General features: G+C 38.8%; 1 protein-coding gene across 3 annotated transcripts in view; it reads left to right on the top strand.

Annotated features, from left to right (window-relative positions):
* CERS6 (ceramide synthase 6) overlaps positions 1–19,788 on the top strand; it is a 319,455-nt gene that overhangs the window by 184,020 nt on the left and 115,647 nt on the right. For all 3 annotated transcript variants that reach the window (XM_057551143.1, XM_057551145.1, XM_057551144.1), the window contains exon 4: positions 1,217–1,274. In XM_057551143.1, the coding sequence (XP_057407126.1) occupies positions 1,217–1,274 (58 nt within the window). The remainder of the gene's footprint in view (positions 1–1,216; positions 1,275–19,788) is intronic.

The raw sequence follows: 19,788 nt of genomic DNA on the forward strand, positions 1-19,788 counted from the left end.
AATAAACTTTTCAAAAAAATCTTATTTGTTATGGTCACCAAAGGGGAAGGGGGGGAGGATAAATTAGGAGTTTGGGATTAACATATACACACTACTATATATAAAATAGATAACCAATAAATATATATAAATATAAATATAACCTACTATATAGCACAGGGAACTACACTCAATATTTTGTAATAACCTATATGGGAAAAGAATCTCAAAAAGAATATAAGAAAATCTTATTTGAAATTTTTACATGGCTTGCAAACACAAAAAGCAATTTGCCTCCTGACAAATTAAAGTTGACTAGTCACTTTCTCCTTTGTGTTCATTTACAACTTGTAACCCAAGATTTCATGAACAGCATGACCTCAGGAATGCTATTTAGAGAAATCAATCAGTTTTTAAAGGCACAGCTATTCACACTCAGAAAATATAAGAAGTAAAATCGAGAATTGAGTACCAGGATAAGAGTTTTTTTCGTAGTAACCGTATATATACACACACTATGTATATAAGTTATATAAAGTCTTTATATAAAGTCTCATATTTTAAAAGACTTAAACATTCAATTCATTTGTCATCGAAAGAGAACTTAAAATTTTTTCCTCATTAAAAAAGTGAATGTCTAACAGCTAGACATAGAGTTTGGGATGGTATAAGGTTGTTGTTAACAGTTGCACATCAGATGGATGATTTGGATTCCAAATGGGTTCCCTTAGCAATATCCAGAAAGATGCCAATAAAAATTTGTTAAAAGATGAAGGAAAAATATGTTACCTGATTTAAAAATATTATACCTTTTATTTTTAAAAAAAATATGAACAAAAGTTAAGTCATTTACTTAATATCTGAAACAGGCAAAGAATTCAAAGCTATCTTATATACCTTAATATTTGTAAAATCTGTTCGTTTATGAGCGATGAACAAGAGGAGATTCACATGTTGGTAGAAGAGAAGATGAGCAAATGGGCAAATACAGTAACTGAGTGAAAGAAAATTTGTTATGAATATAATTATTAATATTTAAAATATTTGCACTATGCCATGCACATAAGTGTATGTGTTTAGCCAGAACTGAAATCGCTCATTAAGTTTAATCCCTGGTTGGGGCAGAGGTATGTGTAGGGGGGGTTCATTTAATGGACTTTTTTCACTCACGTATTTCAGAATGTGCTGTGAAATATTTAAATTGAATATCATAGAATTTTTTTTAACCTTTCCACAGGTGGAAATTTTCATTTGGCCTTTATATATTTACCTATGGAGTCCGGTTCCTGAAAAAGGTAGGTTCTGTCAAGTTACTTTATGTAATTCTTATGTAACTGTAAGCCTCTGTCTCATTTTTTATGTTGTGGCAGTAGTAGAATTTTAAACAATCATAACACACTTGCTAAGAATTATTTGTACATTTTTCTTTGATTTATAAAAATATTGGCGGTTTATTCTTTGTAGTAAACAACTTTCAGGCATCTGCCGAAAATACTTTTGAAAATAATTTGTTTTTCCAGTGATAGATGTTACTAAGTCCATTGACCACTCTAGTTGGTTATTTGCTACCTATGGGCATTAGAACCTTATAAAATCCATCTCAGGCTTGGAAAGAATTTAGAGTTGCCACATCACACATCACACAACTTGAAAACATCACTTGTGGCATTTTGTGTTATCACTGTAGCCTTTATCAGTAGAAATTAGAGTTTAGTGTCTTGCAAAGCTACCAACAGGGTAACACCAACTGCCAGTGGAAAATTCAACTCCTTTTATAGACTGTGTTCCCTGGCTGCTATTTTGCTCTTCTGCATGAACAGAGGCACCTTTACCTATGAAAGCAATTCTTTGAGGCCGTCATAGTCTTTTTCTTCTGATTTCAGTGCTTAATGGCACTACTGACAAGTTAGGCTGCTTAACTTCAAGTCTCACAAAGACGTTCTCACAGTCATGCAATAGTGAGTAGGCAGAAAATGGGAAATTATTTTAAAAAATGTTTTATGGTATTACCCTTTAAAGTGATATCAATGTTATCTTTATTTAGCAAAAAAATTTTTTCAAACTGGGGCATTGGGCCAAGTGGCACGCCTTACTAGTAAATTCTCATGTAAATGTTGATATGAAAATTGCAAATACATTTTCATTTTTCAAGTCTGAGTTGTAAGATATTGTCTGCCCTTGGCAAATTCTATTATAAATAATAGTTGTTTCCCAATATCATATTTTCCTAGAGGAAATAGTTCTTTTTACTTGTCTTTTCCTTTAGTAACTGCACTTATTTTTCACTTAATAAGACTACATGGCCCAGAGGTCACTTGAATAGATTTAAAAGAATGAACTTCACTCTGTAAAATTTCTAAGTATGAAGACATTCTCAACTGGGGTAAATAAATGTGGTGGAAAGTGCTTATTTTGGAACCCTACTGTTCTAGTTTTCAAATTTATGTATCTAGGGGAAAAAATGGAAAGAATGGCTGTAGAGCTTTTATGCTTGCAACTTGACTACCTTGGAAGAGGAAATAGCTTTGGATGGAATTTCAGCTGACATGGGAGAGCTGGGCTTCATGGGAATGTCGAGTTGCTAACTGAGGTCACGGTTTGGAATTCACGTCGGGTTCCGTTGGTGAAGGGCTTTGATGGTGAGCAAGGAGAGATGGTGAGAGCCAGGAGCACTTTTTTGCCCTTTTCCCTAGATCTGCAGGATGTGGTCTCTTTTAAAAGCTCTCATTCAGCAAGCCTGGCCATCTGTCATCAGAACAGGAAACGCTTTGACACTTAGCTCTGCTTCATTCTGTCCCTGACACAGACGGAATGGAAGGAGAGTAGTTTTCACCCCCTAGTCTTCAGTGGCTCTGTAGAAGGCAGTAAAAGGGCTTGTCAATAGAATGTTTGCCTGGAAATTGTTGTTCCTTAAACTATAACAGTTTCCTTTCAGCTGCCTCTAGATATAACAAATGCTTGAAAATGAAAGGAGAAATAGATGTTGTTCTTCTTGTTGGATTAATTTGTATTTGGGGTTTCTTCCTTTGATACTCTCTAAGAAGCACTCAGTTTTGTATGAGCTGTACGGTTTAGTGTTTAGTCATACTGCGAGATAGAAAAGTGTGCATAAACTCCATATGAGCTAACTGGGAAGGACTTCATAAGCTATCTTGTCCAACTCGTTCATTTCACAGCTGAGGAAGCAGAAGTTCAGAGAGGGTAGATGGCATTCCACAGGTCGTACAGTGAGTTTATGAAAGGGCTGAATCTCAAGTGAAACGCACACTGCTATCTCTTATTCTAGTACTTTCCCCACTTTACCAGCCCACCTTAACCTCATGACTTCCTTTAGTGAAGTTAGCAAACTTAACCTAATGTAGTCGTTGTTTCTGTTTAGAACTTTAAATACTTACTTTAATGGATATTTAAAATATATTTCTGTTAACTTCTTGGAATGGACAATATATTTGCCCATCTAACCAAAAGGAAGAGAAATTATTATGAAGGCAGCACCAGAAGTAGTCAAAACAAGGTAATTCCAATTTTCACAATACCCTAAATGTTTTAAAATAAAATAGCAGGGTAGTGGACCAATTTTAAAATATGAAAGGCCACAGCTGCTTCTTATTCCCAGCATCCAAAATGTGGATCATTACATGTGCTGTTAGAAAAATACCTAGGCAACTTGCACTGTCCAATTTTCTTCTGCTTTTAGGTCAAATGAATCTGATACGTCTCATCTTCTAGGGTGTATTAAGTAACCTTAAGTACCCTTTCTACCCTGAAATTCTATGCTCCCGTTAAAGAGATATTTACCAAATGCAAAGTACCATGCACCCATGATAGAGAATCTTAGAAAATAAAAAACAAATCAATTAATAAAAAATTTTGAAAACCATAGAACTTTAGATGTAAAAGTTATCATGCCTATCATCTAAATACCTCATTTCATAGATGAGGCTATGAGGTATCAAATCTCTAGTATAAGAATAGCTTGAGTTTTCTCTGCCATATTCAAATACATTCAGGCTGAATACTTAAATTTTATTAAACGCTGTTAACCTTTCCAATTTGAATTGGCTTAATCCTGTGGGGAGAACATATATATTTTCCTGGGTTTACCAAGTCATCGTAGATTTTCAGTGTATATATATGACCGATTTAAGTGCCCTCAGTTTAAAAATATTCTTTGTATTGAGAAATAAGGCAGTTGAGAGTTTTTAAATACATATAAACTAGGTTTATGTCGGTACACACTTGTGCGGTCTTAGTCTGAGCCCTCTGAGAAACAGACACCGAGAAGAGATTAAATGTGTAAGAAATTGATTAGGGGAAGTGTCTATAAGAGAAAATGGGGAGGGAGTTGGCCGGGAGGCTGGAAGAGCCTTCAGACCACAATGTATGTCTGACCATGTGTGCGGGAGAGAGGGAAAGGAGGAAAGTGGGGGTGAGCCTCTAAGAATGCTTGCTGTGCCTTTCTAAGAAAAATTCAGTCAGGCCACTGGGCAGTCCTGGGGCCGCAGTTGATCATCAAAGGAGACCTATGCCTCCCAGAAATGGGCTCGCTGTAGTATTCCTGTTGTGCTCAGTCATAGGCTGCCAGCAGCCTGTGGGCAGCGGGGCCTTCATGCAAATACTGCTGTGGATTTTACTGCACAGCAGCGGGGCCCTGAGTCAGCCACAGTCCCAGCAGTCCAAGATCTAAGAGGTGCATTCTCATGGTTGCCATGTGTGCTTAATTTTTAAAATATTCCAGCTTTTCTGAAGAAAGGATACATCATGGGATAAGACCTTACGCAACATAGAAATGGTTTTCATATGCAAGGTATCTAGAAGCATAGAGAAATATTTATCTATTGTCCTTTTTTTTGAATTTTATTTTATTATTTTTTAATACAGCAGGTTCTTATTAGTTATCTATTTTATACATATTAGCGTATACATGTCAATCCCAATCTCCCAATTCATCCCACCACCACCACCCACCCGCTTTCCCCCCTTGGTGTCCGTACATTTGTTCTCTACATCTTTGTCTCTATTTCTGCCTTGCCATTTTATCATTTTATTTACTGTGCATTGATTTCCCCTCCATTATGTCATAATTCCTGTAGTTCATGTGTGAATGTATCTTTGGAGCAAGACACAGGCTGGCTTCACACATGAGTTGTCTCAGGGTCTCGGACACTCACCTCCCTCTTGTACTGATCCAGTTTGGGTGATAAGTTATGTGGTCACCCTACGAATAGTTCTGTAATAAAGGATGAAATAATTGGCCCCATATTTTCAGACACCCTGTAAAGAAAGCATGTTTGTCTGTCATTTATATGAAATCAACAAAATGTTTTCTGTAGTTTCATGATGACAGATAAGAGGATGAGCCTCATTTATGGTGAGGGGCTAACAGGTGTGCATATATGTCGTCTTTGCTTTCTCGGCTCCGAGCCCCCTTTACAGACAGCAGTTAACTCTGATGATGGAAGTAGACCCTAGAAGGCATTGACCTTACAGACATGTCACTGAACTATTAAGTAAAGTCATCGTTGGGTTAGTAGGAAATATTTAAATAGTTGAAAGACATAAGCCTGACTCAATAGTCTGCTCCTGTAATTGCTGACACAAGTGACCCTTAGCCCCATGAATATGATTAGCAGAGACAAGTACTTTCATAAAAGAAGACCCAGAATTACTTCAGGTGCTCTGAAGTCCCAGAACACAAGGTACTCATACAGAGTAACACATTTTTCTAGGTCTTGAAAGGAACCATATGTCAAGCCTTTAAAAATAGAGTAAGTTATCTCTCATTTACTGTTACCTTTTTTTCTCATTTGTAGATGGAAGTTTATATTGAGTGGAGTTCTTTGAATACTTTTCTTTGAGTTCCTTTACTTATTTTTAAAAACTATGGTGTCACAGGAAGGTCATTAGATATATGTGCAATTGGGACTTAGGTAAATATTTTTCTCCATGTAATCTACATGTTAGGCTAATATATTTCCAACCTTTTGACCCTATGGTGCATTTTTTTTTTTTTAAGGATTTTCTTTTTAATTAATTAATTAATTTATTTTTGTCTGTATTGGGTCTTCGGTTCGTGCGAGGGCTTTCTCCAGTTGCGGCAAGCGGGGGCCACTCTTCATCGCGGTGCGGGGACCGCTCTTCATCGCGGTGCGCGGGCCTTTCTCCATCGCGGCCCCTCCCGTTGCGGGGCACAGGCTCCAGACGCGCAGGCTCAGCAATTGTGGCTCACGGGCCCAGCTGCTCCGTGGCATGTGAGATCTTCCCAGACCAGGGCTCGAACCCGTGTCCCCTGCATTAGCAGGCAGATTCTCAACCACTGCGCCACCAGGGAAGCCCGCTATGGTGCATTTTATATCACAGTTTTATACACATGCATGTGTATGATTAAAATAAAGGTTATTCAAAATATATCTATACCTAACCTCTGTATCAGTCGGGGTCCGTGTTAGGAGACAGAAACCACAGGAGTGATTCTTGGGGTGACTGTAATGTGAAGAATCATTCACCAAGAGGGAACCACGAAGACTATGTTACTCAGAGTAATCGATCTGCTGTTTGCTACCTGTCTGCCATGAGATAAGGAGCTTGGCTTGAATGTAAATCAACTCACTGCTTCTTTTTTGGGAGAGTCTACCTCTGAAGAAAAGTCAGCTGAACTGAACAGCGCTCTCCACGATGTAGTTAATTGACATTCTAGTGAAACAGTAACGAACGCTTCAAGGACTGGCGCTGGTCTGCCCACAGCACTTTGATCAGCGCTGCACTGAGGTATCATGGACGCGGTAATGGCTGGAAGAGGCTACGGCTCTGAGGACGGGGGCTTATAGGAAGAGGCTGGAGCTATCGGAACCTAGATGCTCCAAAGAGGAGCCGTGGAGCTGGACAAGAAAGCGCTGACCAGCTGGTATGTCTCAGAAACCACCATGAGGCTGGTTCGGAGAATGAGGAAAAAGGGCAACCAGCTGCTACCACTGGGATGAACTGTCACTGCTGGGGTGCAGATACGTTGCTGGAGGGCTCAGTTGGGGTGGGGCTGAGGGAGTGGTGGTAAGAATGGGAAGCAAAACAGGAAGGAGCACATTCGAGCTTCCTCTTGCAGTCTTCCCGCTCCCTCTAGTGCCCTCCTGGAGTCAGAACTCAGCAAGGGACTAGCTCCTTGGAGCCAGCTCGAGTGTCTCCACAATATCTTTTTTTTTGTTTTTTAACATCTTTATTGGAGTATAATTGCTTTACAATACTGTGTTAGTTTCTGCTGTACAACAAAGTGAATCAGCTATACATATACATATATCCCCATATCTCCTCCCTCCCACCCTCCCTATCCCACCCCTCTAGGTGGTCACAAAGCACCGAGCTGATCTCCCTGTGCTATGCAGCAGCTTCCCACTAGCTATCTATTTTACATTTGGTAGTGTATATATGTCCATGCCACTCTCTCACTTTGTCCCAGCTTCCACTTCCACCTCGCCGTGTCCTCAAGTCCATTCTCTACCTCTGCGTCTTTATTCCTGTCCTGCCCATAGGTTCATCAGAACCTTTTTTTTTTTTTTTTAGATTCCATACAGATGTGTTAGCATACAGTATTTGCTTTTCTCTTTCTGACTTACTTCACTCTGTATGACAGTCTCTAGGTCCATCCATCTCACTACAAATAACTCAATTTCGTTTCTTTTGATGGCTGAGTAATATTCCATTGTATATATGTGCCACATCTTCTTTATCCATTCATCTGTCGATGGACACTTAGGTTGCTCCCATGTCCTGGCTATTGTAAATAGTGCTGCAGTGAACACTGTGGTACATGTCTCTTTCTGAATTACGGTTTTCTCAGGGTATAGGCCCAGTAGTGGGATTGCTGGGTTGTACGGTAGTTCTATTTTTAGTTTTTTAAGGAACCTCCATACTGTTCTCCATAGTGGCTGTGTCAATTTACATTCCCACCAACAGTGCAAGAAGGTTCCCTTTTCTCCACACCCTCTCCAGCATTTATTGTTTGTAGATTTTTTGACGATGACAATTCTGACCGGTGTGAGGTGATACCTCATTGTAGTTTTGATTTGCATTTCTCTAATGATTAGTGATGTTGAGCATCCTTTCATGTGTTTCTTGGCAATCTGTATATCTTCTCTGGAGAAATGTCTATTTAGATCTTCTGCCCATTTTTGGATTGGGTTGTTTGTTTCTTTGGTACTGAGCTGCATGAGTTGCTTGTAAATTTTGGAGATTAATTCTTTGTCAGTTGTTTCATTTGCAAATATTTTCTCCCATTTTGACGGTTGTCTTTTGGTCTTGTTTATGGTTTCCTCTGCTGTGCAAAAGCTTTTAAGTTTCATTAGGTCCCATTTGTTTATTTTTGTTTTTATTTCCATTTCTCTAGGAGCTGGGTCAAAAAGGATCTTGCTGTGATTGATGTCATAGAGTGTTCTGCCTATGTTTTCCTCTAAGAGTTTGATAGTGTCTGGCCTTACATTTAGGTCTTTAATCCATTTTGAGTTTATTTTTGTGTATGGTGTTAGGGAGTGTTCTAATTTCATTCTTTTACATGTAGCTGTCCAGTTTTCCCAGCACCACTTATTGAAGAGGCTGTCTTTTCTCCACTGTATATTCTTGCCTCCTTTTTCAAAAAAATGGTGACCGTATGTGTGTGGGTTTATCTCTGGGCTTTCTATCCTGTTCCATTGATCTATATTTCTGTTTTTGTGCCAGTACCATACTGTCTTGATTACTGTAGTTTTGTAGTGTAGTCTGAAGTCAGGGAGCCTTATTCCTCCAGCTCCTTTTTCTTTCTCAAGATTGCTTTGGCTAGTTGGGGTCTTTCGTGTTTCCATACAAATTGTGAACTTTTTTCTTCTAGTTCTGTGAAGAATGCCATTGGTAGTTTGATGGGGATTGCACTGAATCTGTAGATTGCTTTGGGTAGTATAGTCATTTTTACAATGTTGATTCTTCCAATCCAAGAACATGGTATATCTCTCCATCTGTTTGTATCAGCTTTAATTTCTTTCATCAGTGTCTTATAGTTTTCTGCATACAGGTCTTTTGTCTCCCTAGGTAGGTATTTTCCTAGGTATTTTATTCTTTTTGTTGCAATGGTAAATGGGAGTGTTTCCTTAATTTCTCATCGTTAGTATATAGGAATGCAAGAGATTTCTGTGCATTAATTTTGTATTCTGCTACTTTACCAAATTCATTGATTAGCTCTAGTAGTTTTCTGGTAGCATCATTAGGATTCTCTATGTATAGTATCATGCCATCTGCAAACAGTGACAGCTTTACTTCTTCTTTTCCTATTTGGATTCCTTTTATTTCTTTTTCTTCTCTGATTTCTGTGGCTAAAACTTCCAGAACTATGTTGAATAATAGTGGTGAGAATGGACAACCTTTTCTTATTCCTGATCTTAGAGGAAATGGTTTCAGTTTTTCACCATTAAGGCCGATGTTGTCTGTGGGTTTGTCATATATGGCCTTTATTATGTTGAGGTAAGTTCCCTCTATGCCTACTTTCTGGAGGGTTTTTATCATAAATGGGTGTTGAATTTTGTCGAAAGCTTTTTCTGCTTCTATTGAGATGTGTCCACAATATCTTAATAACTAGCCCAGACTTCCCATTGTGCTGCATTCTGTGATGTACTCTGACACTTACTGTAATTTATTGTATTACATTTTAAAACTTTGCAAATTGCCACTTATTATGTTGACTTCATAACTAACTAGGGGTGAAAACCCATGGTTGAAAAGTACCCTGGCCGACTGAGCACTTTGCCTGTTCCCTTCAACTTTCTGAATCTGACGTGAATTATGGCATAACTTTTCATTATTCATTGGGTGTGCTTTTCAAAGTTCAGCAAGGAAAGCTAGAGTGTTCCTCTGGTGTCATGCTTCAAGGTGTTCCCTTTTCCTTATTGGTTCGCTTGGAATCTTTCTGAAATGGAAACAACATTGACCTCCTTTTGCCTATTTTGATAATGAAAATAAAAATTGTCCAGTCATTAGAATATGTGTCCATTTAAAATTTTATTCTTTGTGTTATTTTAAAATTTTGAAATTGCTTGGAGCACATCACTTGTTTAAGGAGGCTTGATACTGACAGTTTTACCTAAGAAAATGGCCCCATCAAGTAGTTTTGTTTAAAAAAAAAAAAAAAAAAGTGCTCATGACATAGAATACGATGGACATTGGGAAAGGACCCTAAAGATCAACTGTCTAAAATTTCTCATTTCAGAAAAGAAGAAACAATTTTCAAAGGATGAATTGACTTGCCTGAGGCAAAAATCGCAGCCAGTCTCGTGGTCTTTAAAATTTCTAGGTCGGTTAAAAAAAAAAAAAAAAAAAGAATTAGAAAACAAGTTTCAAAAATCTAGCAGTTCAAGAAATATTTTAAATTTTTATTAGTAAGTTTACCTAACTAAGAAATACAAGTCATATCACTATGGGAGAACATTAAGTTAGAGGTCAGGATTGAAGTTTCAGTCTCTGTTCTGCCAGTTGTGCTTAATAGGACCTTTGCTCCCTGAAACCTCATTTTTTTCATCTGTCAAATGGGAAGATGATGGTTGCCCTGGCTTCCTCGGCTTGTGTGTAGGAGTGCTGTGAAGCTATACAGTACTTGGAAAATGTAAGGCATAACACTAATTAGTACTGATTTAGAGGGGGCTCTGTTGAGAACTGTGAATGCCTAAGTCTCCTGCAGTGCTTTGACATGAAGCTTTTAAATATTGTTCTGCTGGCGCCTCCTAGTCCAGTGAGATCCTTTGTCATGACCATGCTTTGATGCCTGCAGATAAGTAAATGCGCTTCCTGGAATGGAAATTATCTGGCGTGACCTGAGGAAATTGTCCTTCAAGGCTTCTCCTTACTGTATCTTCCTTTTCCCCTTCTACCTACATCTATCCTCTTGAATATTTTTTGATTCCCTCATACCTTTCCTTTGCCCTTCTGTGTTGACTTGTGGCTGGTATCCTATCTGAAGGGAAAATTCTGAGGCCAGGGAGAAACTGAGAATAATGTGATTCAGTGAGGACCCTGAAGAAGGAGCCAGAAGACCTGGCATTAATCAGTTTTGCAACCTTAAGCAAGTTACTTAGTCTCTCTCGGACTGAATCGCTACATCTCTAAAATCAGTAATGTAGACTACGTAACTTTTTTTTATTATTTTTCATTTGATTATTTTTTAATATGTATATAATGTAACATTTTAAAAACTCTTATCCCATAATTCAGTGAAGATTTTGAAATAGCTGATCATATGGCAAGCTGGTACCTGTTTAGAAAGCAAAATAGTGATATAGAAGAATCACCTTAAGTATGTTCGTATACTGTGACTCAGCAATTCAACTCCTATGAATTATCCTGAGGAACAAATTATATGGAAGCAAAAAATATACATGTATAAAGTTATTATTACAACTTAAAGAAATGCATATGTATATATATACGGATACATTTGCATGCAAATTATAGCCAGTCCAAAACAGAATGTAAAACAATCTTAATGTCTAATATTAGAATTGTTTAAATTGTTATCAAAGTGGCAAAATAGCATGCAACTACTTAAAAATAATAACTATAAAATTACTATATTATTTATAGTTCTAGTAAAATATTTAGTAGAACTTTACATGAAAATGAGTAACAAACTCATTTGTACATTTTGCTGTGATAATCATAGATATATAGCAAATGGAAAGTAATACGTAAAAATGTTAAGATTCCTTTTAGAGAGGAACTGTGGATAGTTAATTTTTTTCAAATATCTTTATTAGTTTCTTTTTTATTAAAAAAGTTAACCCTAAGATGTAGGAATTAGGATGGAAATGATTGTGCATAATTTATAAAATTGTGGGTTATGAGAGAGTTTGCAGTTGTAACTTTTAAAAAGGAGAACATTTTTTTTAAGTTGAATTCCATTTAAATGGCAAAGACATATAGAAGTTTCATCAAAAAGACTCCATCTGTTCCCATTTGCCTAGTCCTCACAGCCCTAGTCCCTGGACTTTGTCTCGGGAGTTCCCTGAGATCTTATTGCCCAGAATGCCCCAGAATGGCCCTAGCATAGACTTTCTAAGGAGCTTTTTTAGTCTCCAGTGGGATTCTGGTAAGATTTAAGCTGTTTTTCAGATTTACATGGCCTATGTTAGATAATAACCTGGAATTCTTCTCGATATAGTACTTTAAAAAACTTCTCTCACAGTGAAAGTCCCACCTCCTTTGGAGTGGGGTAATGCCTTGAAAACACTCTTGGCTTAGTGCATAGCCAGGATGAAATTTTGCATCACTGATAATAATCATAATCATAATAATGATAGCTATACTGTGCTGAGCACTCACTGTGGACCAGGCATTATGTTGATCACTTAGCATTCATTTCTCATGTGTTATACGGTGTAACTCCTCATCCTTATGCATGAAGAAACCAAGACTAACAAAGGTTCAGTAATGTGTCCAAGGTCACATAGCTAGTCAGTGGCAGGGCTGAGATTTAAATGCAGGTATATTTGGCCATATAGTCTACTTGTATCCAGGCTTAATTACTCACTGAGTAGATCTACTGGGCTGACGAGGATTAACCAGTGACCAAGGAAAAGCAAAGGCTCTGTCTTTGAACCGTATTCATATTCAGAGCACAGAGTTAAATTTAGCGATTACATTCAGAAGGTCCAAATCAAGCATCATATTTGCTTCATTTTTCTGCTGCCAAATGAACTCACTTCGGCAAAGCCGAGAATTGGTGGCTTGCTGTATTCTTAGTATATTTGGATCTTATTAGAAACTGTCTACTAATTTTCCAGTTGGGTGTAGTTGTCCCTTTTCATACAAACAAATAATGTAATTATGCAATACAATTTATTCTCTCCTTCTGTGATGCTTAGTTTCTGCAATGTGACTAGCAAACTGTTAATACACTATTCATAGTAAGAACCTGGTTGGGACAACTCAGTGTTTTCTGGAGCTTGGGAAATGTGAAATTGTTCATTGCCTAGAATAAATTAAAACTTGTTCAGGTGATAAAACCATTTCATCAGCCCTGAGGTTATAGCTTATAGCTTTTAATTTAATGAGATGGCACTAGTTTGATTTCGGTTGTGTAGACTTTCCGTAAAGAGCATCAAGAAGCCTTTTAACCACGTTTTCACTTTGTGTTCAGGCTTTGTCTTGAGAGAACGTCATTTCACACCCAAAGCTTTCTTCAGGCGGTGAGGTGGAAAGATTTCAGGACTTGCAGGAGTTCATGAAGCTGATGTGGGAGGAGGAGGAGGTGGTGCTTGTGTGGATTCCCAAGTACAAGTGGCAACTGCTGCCCTACTGAGTGATACTTGCCCTTAGATAATTATTTATACAAGGGTTTGTAGACTTGGTGCTTGATCAAACCATGAATCTTATCTTTTCAGCTCCCTTAATAAAATATCAACTTTTTAGAAACTCTAGAAATAAAGGAAAAACTAACTTATAGTTCAGAGGCTACTAAAATAACCCTGATTTAAATACGACATTCATTATTAAACAGTCCCCTAGAGGCATAGACTTAAACTTCTCAAAAAGTTTAGAGCTGAACTTGACTATGAAAAACATTGGTCCTCATTTATATGCTGTAACAAAGCTAGTGCTACAGGCTTCCTTTGGCTGAGGGCAGTGGCTGAGAATTGGATTGCATTGCTATTCCTCTCCTGTTTCCATGGGGAATAGAAAACTAGTCACTCTCAGAAGAGTTCAGGTAATTTGGTACGAAATACTGATCCATGTATCAAAATCTGTACGTGCACATTCACTCTGCATTAGCTGAAGCATCAACTGACACTTAAAGGAAAATTCTTTACTGAATTCAAAAAAGAAAGCATTCTTCTTTTTAAGGTTTGTTTTACTAGAATTTGAGAGCTAATGGCTTTCACATACAACGGTCATCATAATAAAACATTTTCCTCATCAACCATAATGAAACAAACCAGATGTTCTTTGCTTAAAAACAACAGCTTTCTGGGAGAAGTAATGATATGTTCTACTTCTGCAACTGGTGTTTTGTCCCTTCAGGAAAGACCCAGTCTTGGCTGTGAGAGGTGGGATGAGGGTACTTAGGACAAGGATACGGAGCAGAGCCGCAGGCATTCCGAGCTGACCAGCTCATGCTGTAATTATAGCTGCACGCGTGGCTCTGAGAAACTGGCTCAAGGAGCATCTGGATACTGGCTCAGCTGCAGTTTTCTGTAAGGTGGGACAAATGGCTTAGGGTTTTGCTTGGATTTTGCTGCCTTCTCCTTTATTAATGCACGTGAGACTGGGCCTTCCTGCTAGAGGCCATTGCCGTCGTTGTTTTAGGAATTTTTTTGAGCAACAGTCTGGTGATACCAGTCACCTCGGAATGACTTTTCCAAAGCACAGGGAAGATGGCCATTTTGTCCTGAGGAATTCAGGCTTCTATAAGGCAGTGAACAGTGGCAAGAATAAAATAATTTTTTCAGGCAGAATGAATCTGTAGTGACAGAGGTAGTTGTATGGGAGTGGGCAGGAGAGAGCCTGCTGGAGTGGTAAAAATCTTCTAGATCTTGGTCTGGGGGGTGGTGACATAGGTGTCTATGTCCTGACTATGTAGACAGATGATGTTACGTGTATAAACATATAGACGTATGTCAAGTTTCTGTATGCTTAGGTTTGTGCACTCCAACTGTATGTCAGTTACACTTCAATAAGAAAACTTAATAATGGTGTCTGGTCATCCTGTCTCTGCCATATAAAGCAGCCGCTGCATGTTGCTGAGTGCAAATGTGGGCACAAGGCGTTTGAGGATCAAAAGATATTATTTAAAGGGCTCTTCCAGGAGCTTCTGCCAATTACTGATGGGAGATACTGATCTCTGTTCATTTGTTCATTCTTTCATTCAGTATCTGCTGAGTACCTACCTATGACAAGGAATTTGGAGTCATTTTGCATTCATTGCTTCTTATATGAAAGTGGAGATGATTTGCAGGTGGTAACACATCTGTCTCTGCAATAAATGTTCATGTTATTCTATTATCTTAAAAGTCATGAAGAGAGAATTTAATTAAATTTTATAACACAGTTTTGATTTTTATTAAGAACTGAGCACAAAATCTCAAGTGTCTTTGTGGAAGGGTCACATATTCCTTATCCTTAAAGAGTTGACAGGCTAATGGGAGATATGACCTGCCCACAAGTATATGACATCAGGTAGCGCATGAGAATTTTTGACAAGGTGTTCAGGGAAGACTGCACTAGGATGTGGTGTTGAGGATGAAAGATGGAGACTTCCACTGGTGATGGTCATGAGCAAAGGAAAGGAAGGGAAGAACAGTGTTGGGGAAGAATAGAAAGTGGTAAGGCTGTAACTTGGGGAGTGGGGAGTGTGTCTGGGGGCAAAAGAGAAGGGGACACAGCAAGCAAGATGATGCTGAGAGGCGAATGGGACAGACAGGGAAAGGCTGTGTTTGCCAGGTCAAGAATTTAGCTTCTGTTTAGTTAGGAAAGAAAGAATAAGGAGGCGACAGACAGTTGAACTAGAGAAAGGCCACCTGGCTGCAGTGTGAGGGATGCATTAGAAGTGGCAAAAACTGGAGGCAGGGGGACCTGTGTTGGCCACTGTAACAGTCACGACAGCCATTGTCCCTGGCACTGGCCCCTGTGTTGGAGAAATGGGCTCTTATGTCTCAGCTGTAGATTTTTGTGTCAGGTATGCCCCCCAAAATTGTCAGTTTCAGACAGGTAAAGCATTTCCTGCTTGTTATGAAGGCTTATCCAGTACTGAAGAGGTAGTGTTGACTTTTTAAAAGGAGAAAAGAGACAGAATGTTCTCAGTTGCATTTAAAAGTTACTTCTAAAAGGGGTCGGGGCGGGGGAGTGGGAAACAAGTGAAGGTTTAAAAAAGATTTCTCCTGTTTCTTTTCCAGAAGAATGGCTGCTAATAACCTGCCTCCCCCCCCCCCCCCAAATGTTGCTATTTCCGTTGTGATTTGTTTTCACAGGGGTAGAAAGCACTTTTTTTCTCTTCCATTTAGGGTCTCTAACTTAGCAGGAAGAGAAAAAAACCAAGGGCTATCCACATTTCAATGAAGATAGTGAATACTTTTTTGTTTTAAAGAGACAAAAACTTCTCTTTATTTTTTTAAAGTTATACTTAGTCCATAATACAAATAATTTAAAAATATACTTTTAGTTCTGTGATATTTAGGGGAGAGAAGGCAGCTGACTTGGAAGGAATGAGAAAGAAGGGTATTCAGCCCTGGCAGCCACATGCTTCCTCAGCCTCCTGCCATGTGCTGTTCTGTGCTAAGTCCTGTGTTGTGGTATTTAGTTGATCTTCTCCCTGACCTTCTGATGTGTGTGTTATTACCCCCATTTAAAAGAGAAGAGAAACAGTCTCAAAATGGCTAAGTAACTTTAAGTGGCAGAGCTGGCATTCAGCCCCAGGTCCTGTGATTCTTTGCCCACGTTCATCACTGTTAAATGGCCTCTCAGTAAAAATACTCCATTTCCATGTTCAGTCAGATCCTTAAAAGCAACCTTATTCACTGATACTACATTTCGTCTTACTGTGGATATTTTATGGCAGGAAAGATGGGAAAGAAATGATAAAATGCAAGAATATTTTTAGTTTTAAAAGGGTTTAAGTTCTACTAAAATTTATATGAGCATAAGGTTTCCAGAAATCCTATTTTTATATAGCTTTTAACTTACTGTGCTAGAAAGTAGAACATTTCATTTTGTAATGGGAAAGGTCGGCTTTTGCCCCCTGCTAACAACTCTGTTTGTTTGCCAGTGGTTGACATCAATGGTATCAACCCCTTCTTGACCTGGCTACCTCCTACAGATTACATAAGCCTTGCTCAAGCTTTGCCCATCTTCCCTTCCCTTCCCCTTCCTCTCCCTCTCCTCCCTCTGGGCTGTCTGTCCTAAGTCCCTGCCTCCCCTGCCCCATAACACCCTGCACCTCCAAAGTGGACTTGGAAGAGCTTGATTGCTGTACTTGTCACATGGCTACCAATGTCCTTTCCCAGCCTTACTGTAAGCACCAAAGGTCAGTTTCTGAAAATACAGTCTCAATAAATAGTTGTTGAACCAGATCTGCTATTTGTCTGTAAGGTCAATGAGATTAAACTGATGGCTATGTTAAGTAAGGTGTATTGAGAAATGAGACATTTCAAAAATAGAGAAGGGAAAAAAAGAAATAGGACTGTGAACATTCTTTTTTTTTTTCTCTTTTTTTAATTAATTAATTAATTTATTTATTTATGACTGTGTTGGGTCTTCATTTCTGTGTGAGGGCTTTCTCTAGTTGTGGCAAGTGGGGACCACTCTTCATCACGGTGCGCGGGCCTCTCACCATCGTGGCCTCTCTTGTTGCGGAGCACAGGCTCCAGACGCGCAGGCTCAGTAATTGCGGCTCACGGGCCCAGTTGCTCCGTGGCATGTGGGATCTTCCCAGACCAGGGCTCGAACCCGTGTCCCCTGCATTAGCAGGCGGATTCTCAGCCACTGCGCCACCAGGGAAGCCCCTGTGAACATTCTTTAACTTTTAAAAAAGGGGCTGCTGTTCTCCATACTAATATTTTATCTGTAGTTGCTTACTTGCTCCAGGTTTAATTTGGACATTAGGGGAATAGATGGTAAAAGCCAAAGAAGTGTCTGTCCATTTGGGTAGGATACAGTGTATCCCGATTTTCCATTTTCTTTCCTGCAGGCATTGGAGTTGGTGTGAGCAGGGGAGGGACAGGAGCCACAAATGCCAAGGAATGTGGTAGTACCGGTAGAGAGCCAGGGGGAAGAGTGCCCTCCACCCTGTCGTCGTGTCTGTCCGTTCACCACCAAATCATTAACAGAGTTAATTACTTGATTCCTACAGCCTTCCCTCCTGCTCTGAGCAGTGAGAATGGCTCATCAGTTTCTTTGTACGTCTTTGGCCCTACCAACAAATATCAATGCCGTCTTTAAATGAAATAGCCTGACTCCCGCAGCACTTAAATCACCACCAAATTAACTCACAGAGAGATGCCGGGGCGATTTAAAGTACCTTTTTCCCTTTATCTATTTATGACATTCCAGAAGCAGTATCTGGTTGCTTTTCTCTACTTTATCTGACTTCCACAGTTTGTGGATTCTACTTACTGGGTCTGTGTGGTCTAGGTTGGCCGCTACATGGGCATTAATGTGGCCCTTCAATTATTTTGTCAGTCTTTTTCACAGGATTTCTGTACAGTTGTGAATATGCATTTTTGTTCTTCCTGCTACCGAATAAAACCATCTTTGTTAACACACCAACAATTACTCATTTCCACATATCTCATTTGTAATCAGTATCATCTTCTTGAACAACACAGAGGTAAAAATGTTCCTTCTGCTTTTAGGACTGTGGCAATCCTGTGGACTGGGCAGAGTGGGAGTGGGCAGGAGTGAGGAGCAGCTTGAGGAGATTGGGTGGGAAGAGAAAGGGAAATGGGGATACTGGGGAGAAAAAGTTTCTATTTGTAAAGGAATGAAGAGGTCTTCTTGGGAAGCAAGTGCTTAATCTGTGCTGTAATTTTTCTTTAAATGATAATCATTAGACTTGGTAACTAACTAATATATAGCAATACTGAGATGACTAAAGAGAATTGGACTTGTGATGTTTTACGGTGATGCCTGTTACAGGGATGCAGTTTTGTATGGAGGTCCCAGCTCTATTTTTACCTAGGTTTTCATGTCTTATTAAGGTAGCACTTTCTCTTCCTCCTCTTAAGGATAATGTGTTAGGGCCAAACAACGTTTCTCTTCCAAAGTGATCATTTATGCTCACGTTAACTATAGTCTCCCTAGCCTTTGGAACAATGATAAATTAGTTCTGTGAATTAAAGAGAAGAAAAAGGAAGCAAATCACTTAATTAGGGTTTTTAAAGGGACTTCGATTTGAGGCAGGTCTAACGCATCTAAGCCCTGGTCCTGTTTCCAAATATTGGGTCTTTTGAAAGAATGGCTGCTACCCCAGTTATCAGGCAGTTCATAAAACAAGGTCCTGCTACTATAGCGACTGATAATTTATTAGCTGGTAAATCAGTTCTGTGCAGTATATTGTTGTTTACAAATCTCCTTTTCATACGTTATCTCACTTTGTTTTTCTGCAGCTTCATGATAATCCTCATATCATTCGCCCTCGCATGAGACCTGTTAAAAAATGGTTGTTAAGTGACTGTAAATTGCGATTGCATTTGCTGACAGCCAGGAATGATGCTAATCAAATAAGAGAACTCGGTTCATAGAAACTAGTCATTAGGGTCGCCGGTGGATCTGTGGCCAGAAGCTTCATTAATTTGAAAATTTTCACTCTCAGAGGCCAGTTGACCTCTGAATTTTTGCCTCTGCTCACATTGATAATCAAAATGTTACCTCTAAAAATGGACTACCAGCTAAAGAAAGGAGCAAATTTATGAATAACTCGTTAATATCAAGGGCTAAATGTTAATTTAGTTACTAATTTATTTCTTGAGCATAGGGATTAAGTCATGTGGTCGTTAGCTGAGCTCTGATCCTTTGCTTTCAAAGGAAACTCAAGCATGTTCAGTAAACCGCATAATACGTTAATGGTCTCTAAGTTCTGAGTCCTTACCTGCTAAATAAACAGGGTGGGTGTTAAAAAAAAGGAAAAAAAAATGAATTGCTACTTGTTTTTTAAACCATCCTTATATTGTAATTCAAGTTTAATCAGATATTTACAAATAGGTAAAATAATGTGAGGCTACCAGTAAGTGAATAAATAAATAAAATAACTAAAAACCAATTTATTGTTACATAAGCAATGACAAAAATATCCTGGGAACTCTGGCTGTTCCC

The sequence above is a fragment of the Balaenoptera acutorostrata genome, chromosome 8 (assembly GCF_949987535.1).
Source record: "Balaenoptera acutorostrata chromosome 8, mBalAcu1.1, whole genome shotgun sequence".
In the NCBI taxonomy this organism is placed as follows: Eukaryota; Metazoa; Chordata; class Mammalia; order Artiodactyla; family Balaenopteridae; genus Balaenoptera; species Balaenoptera acutorostrata.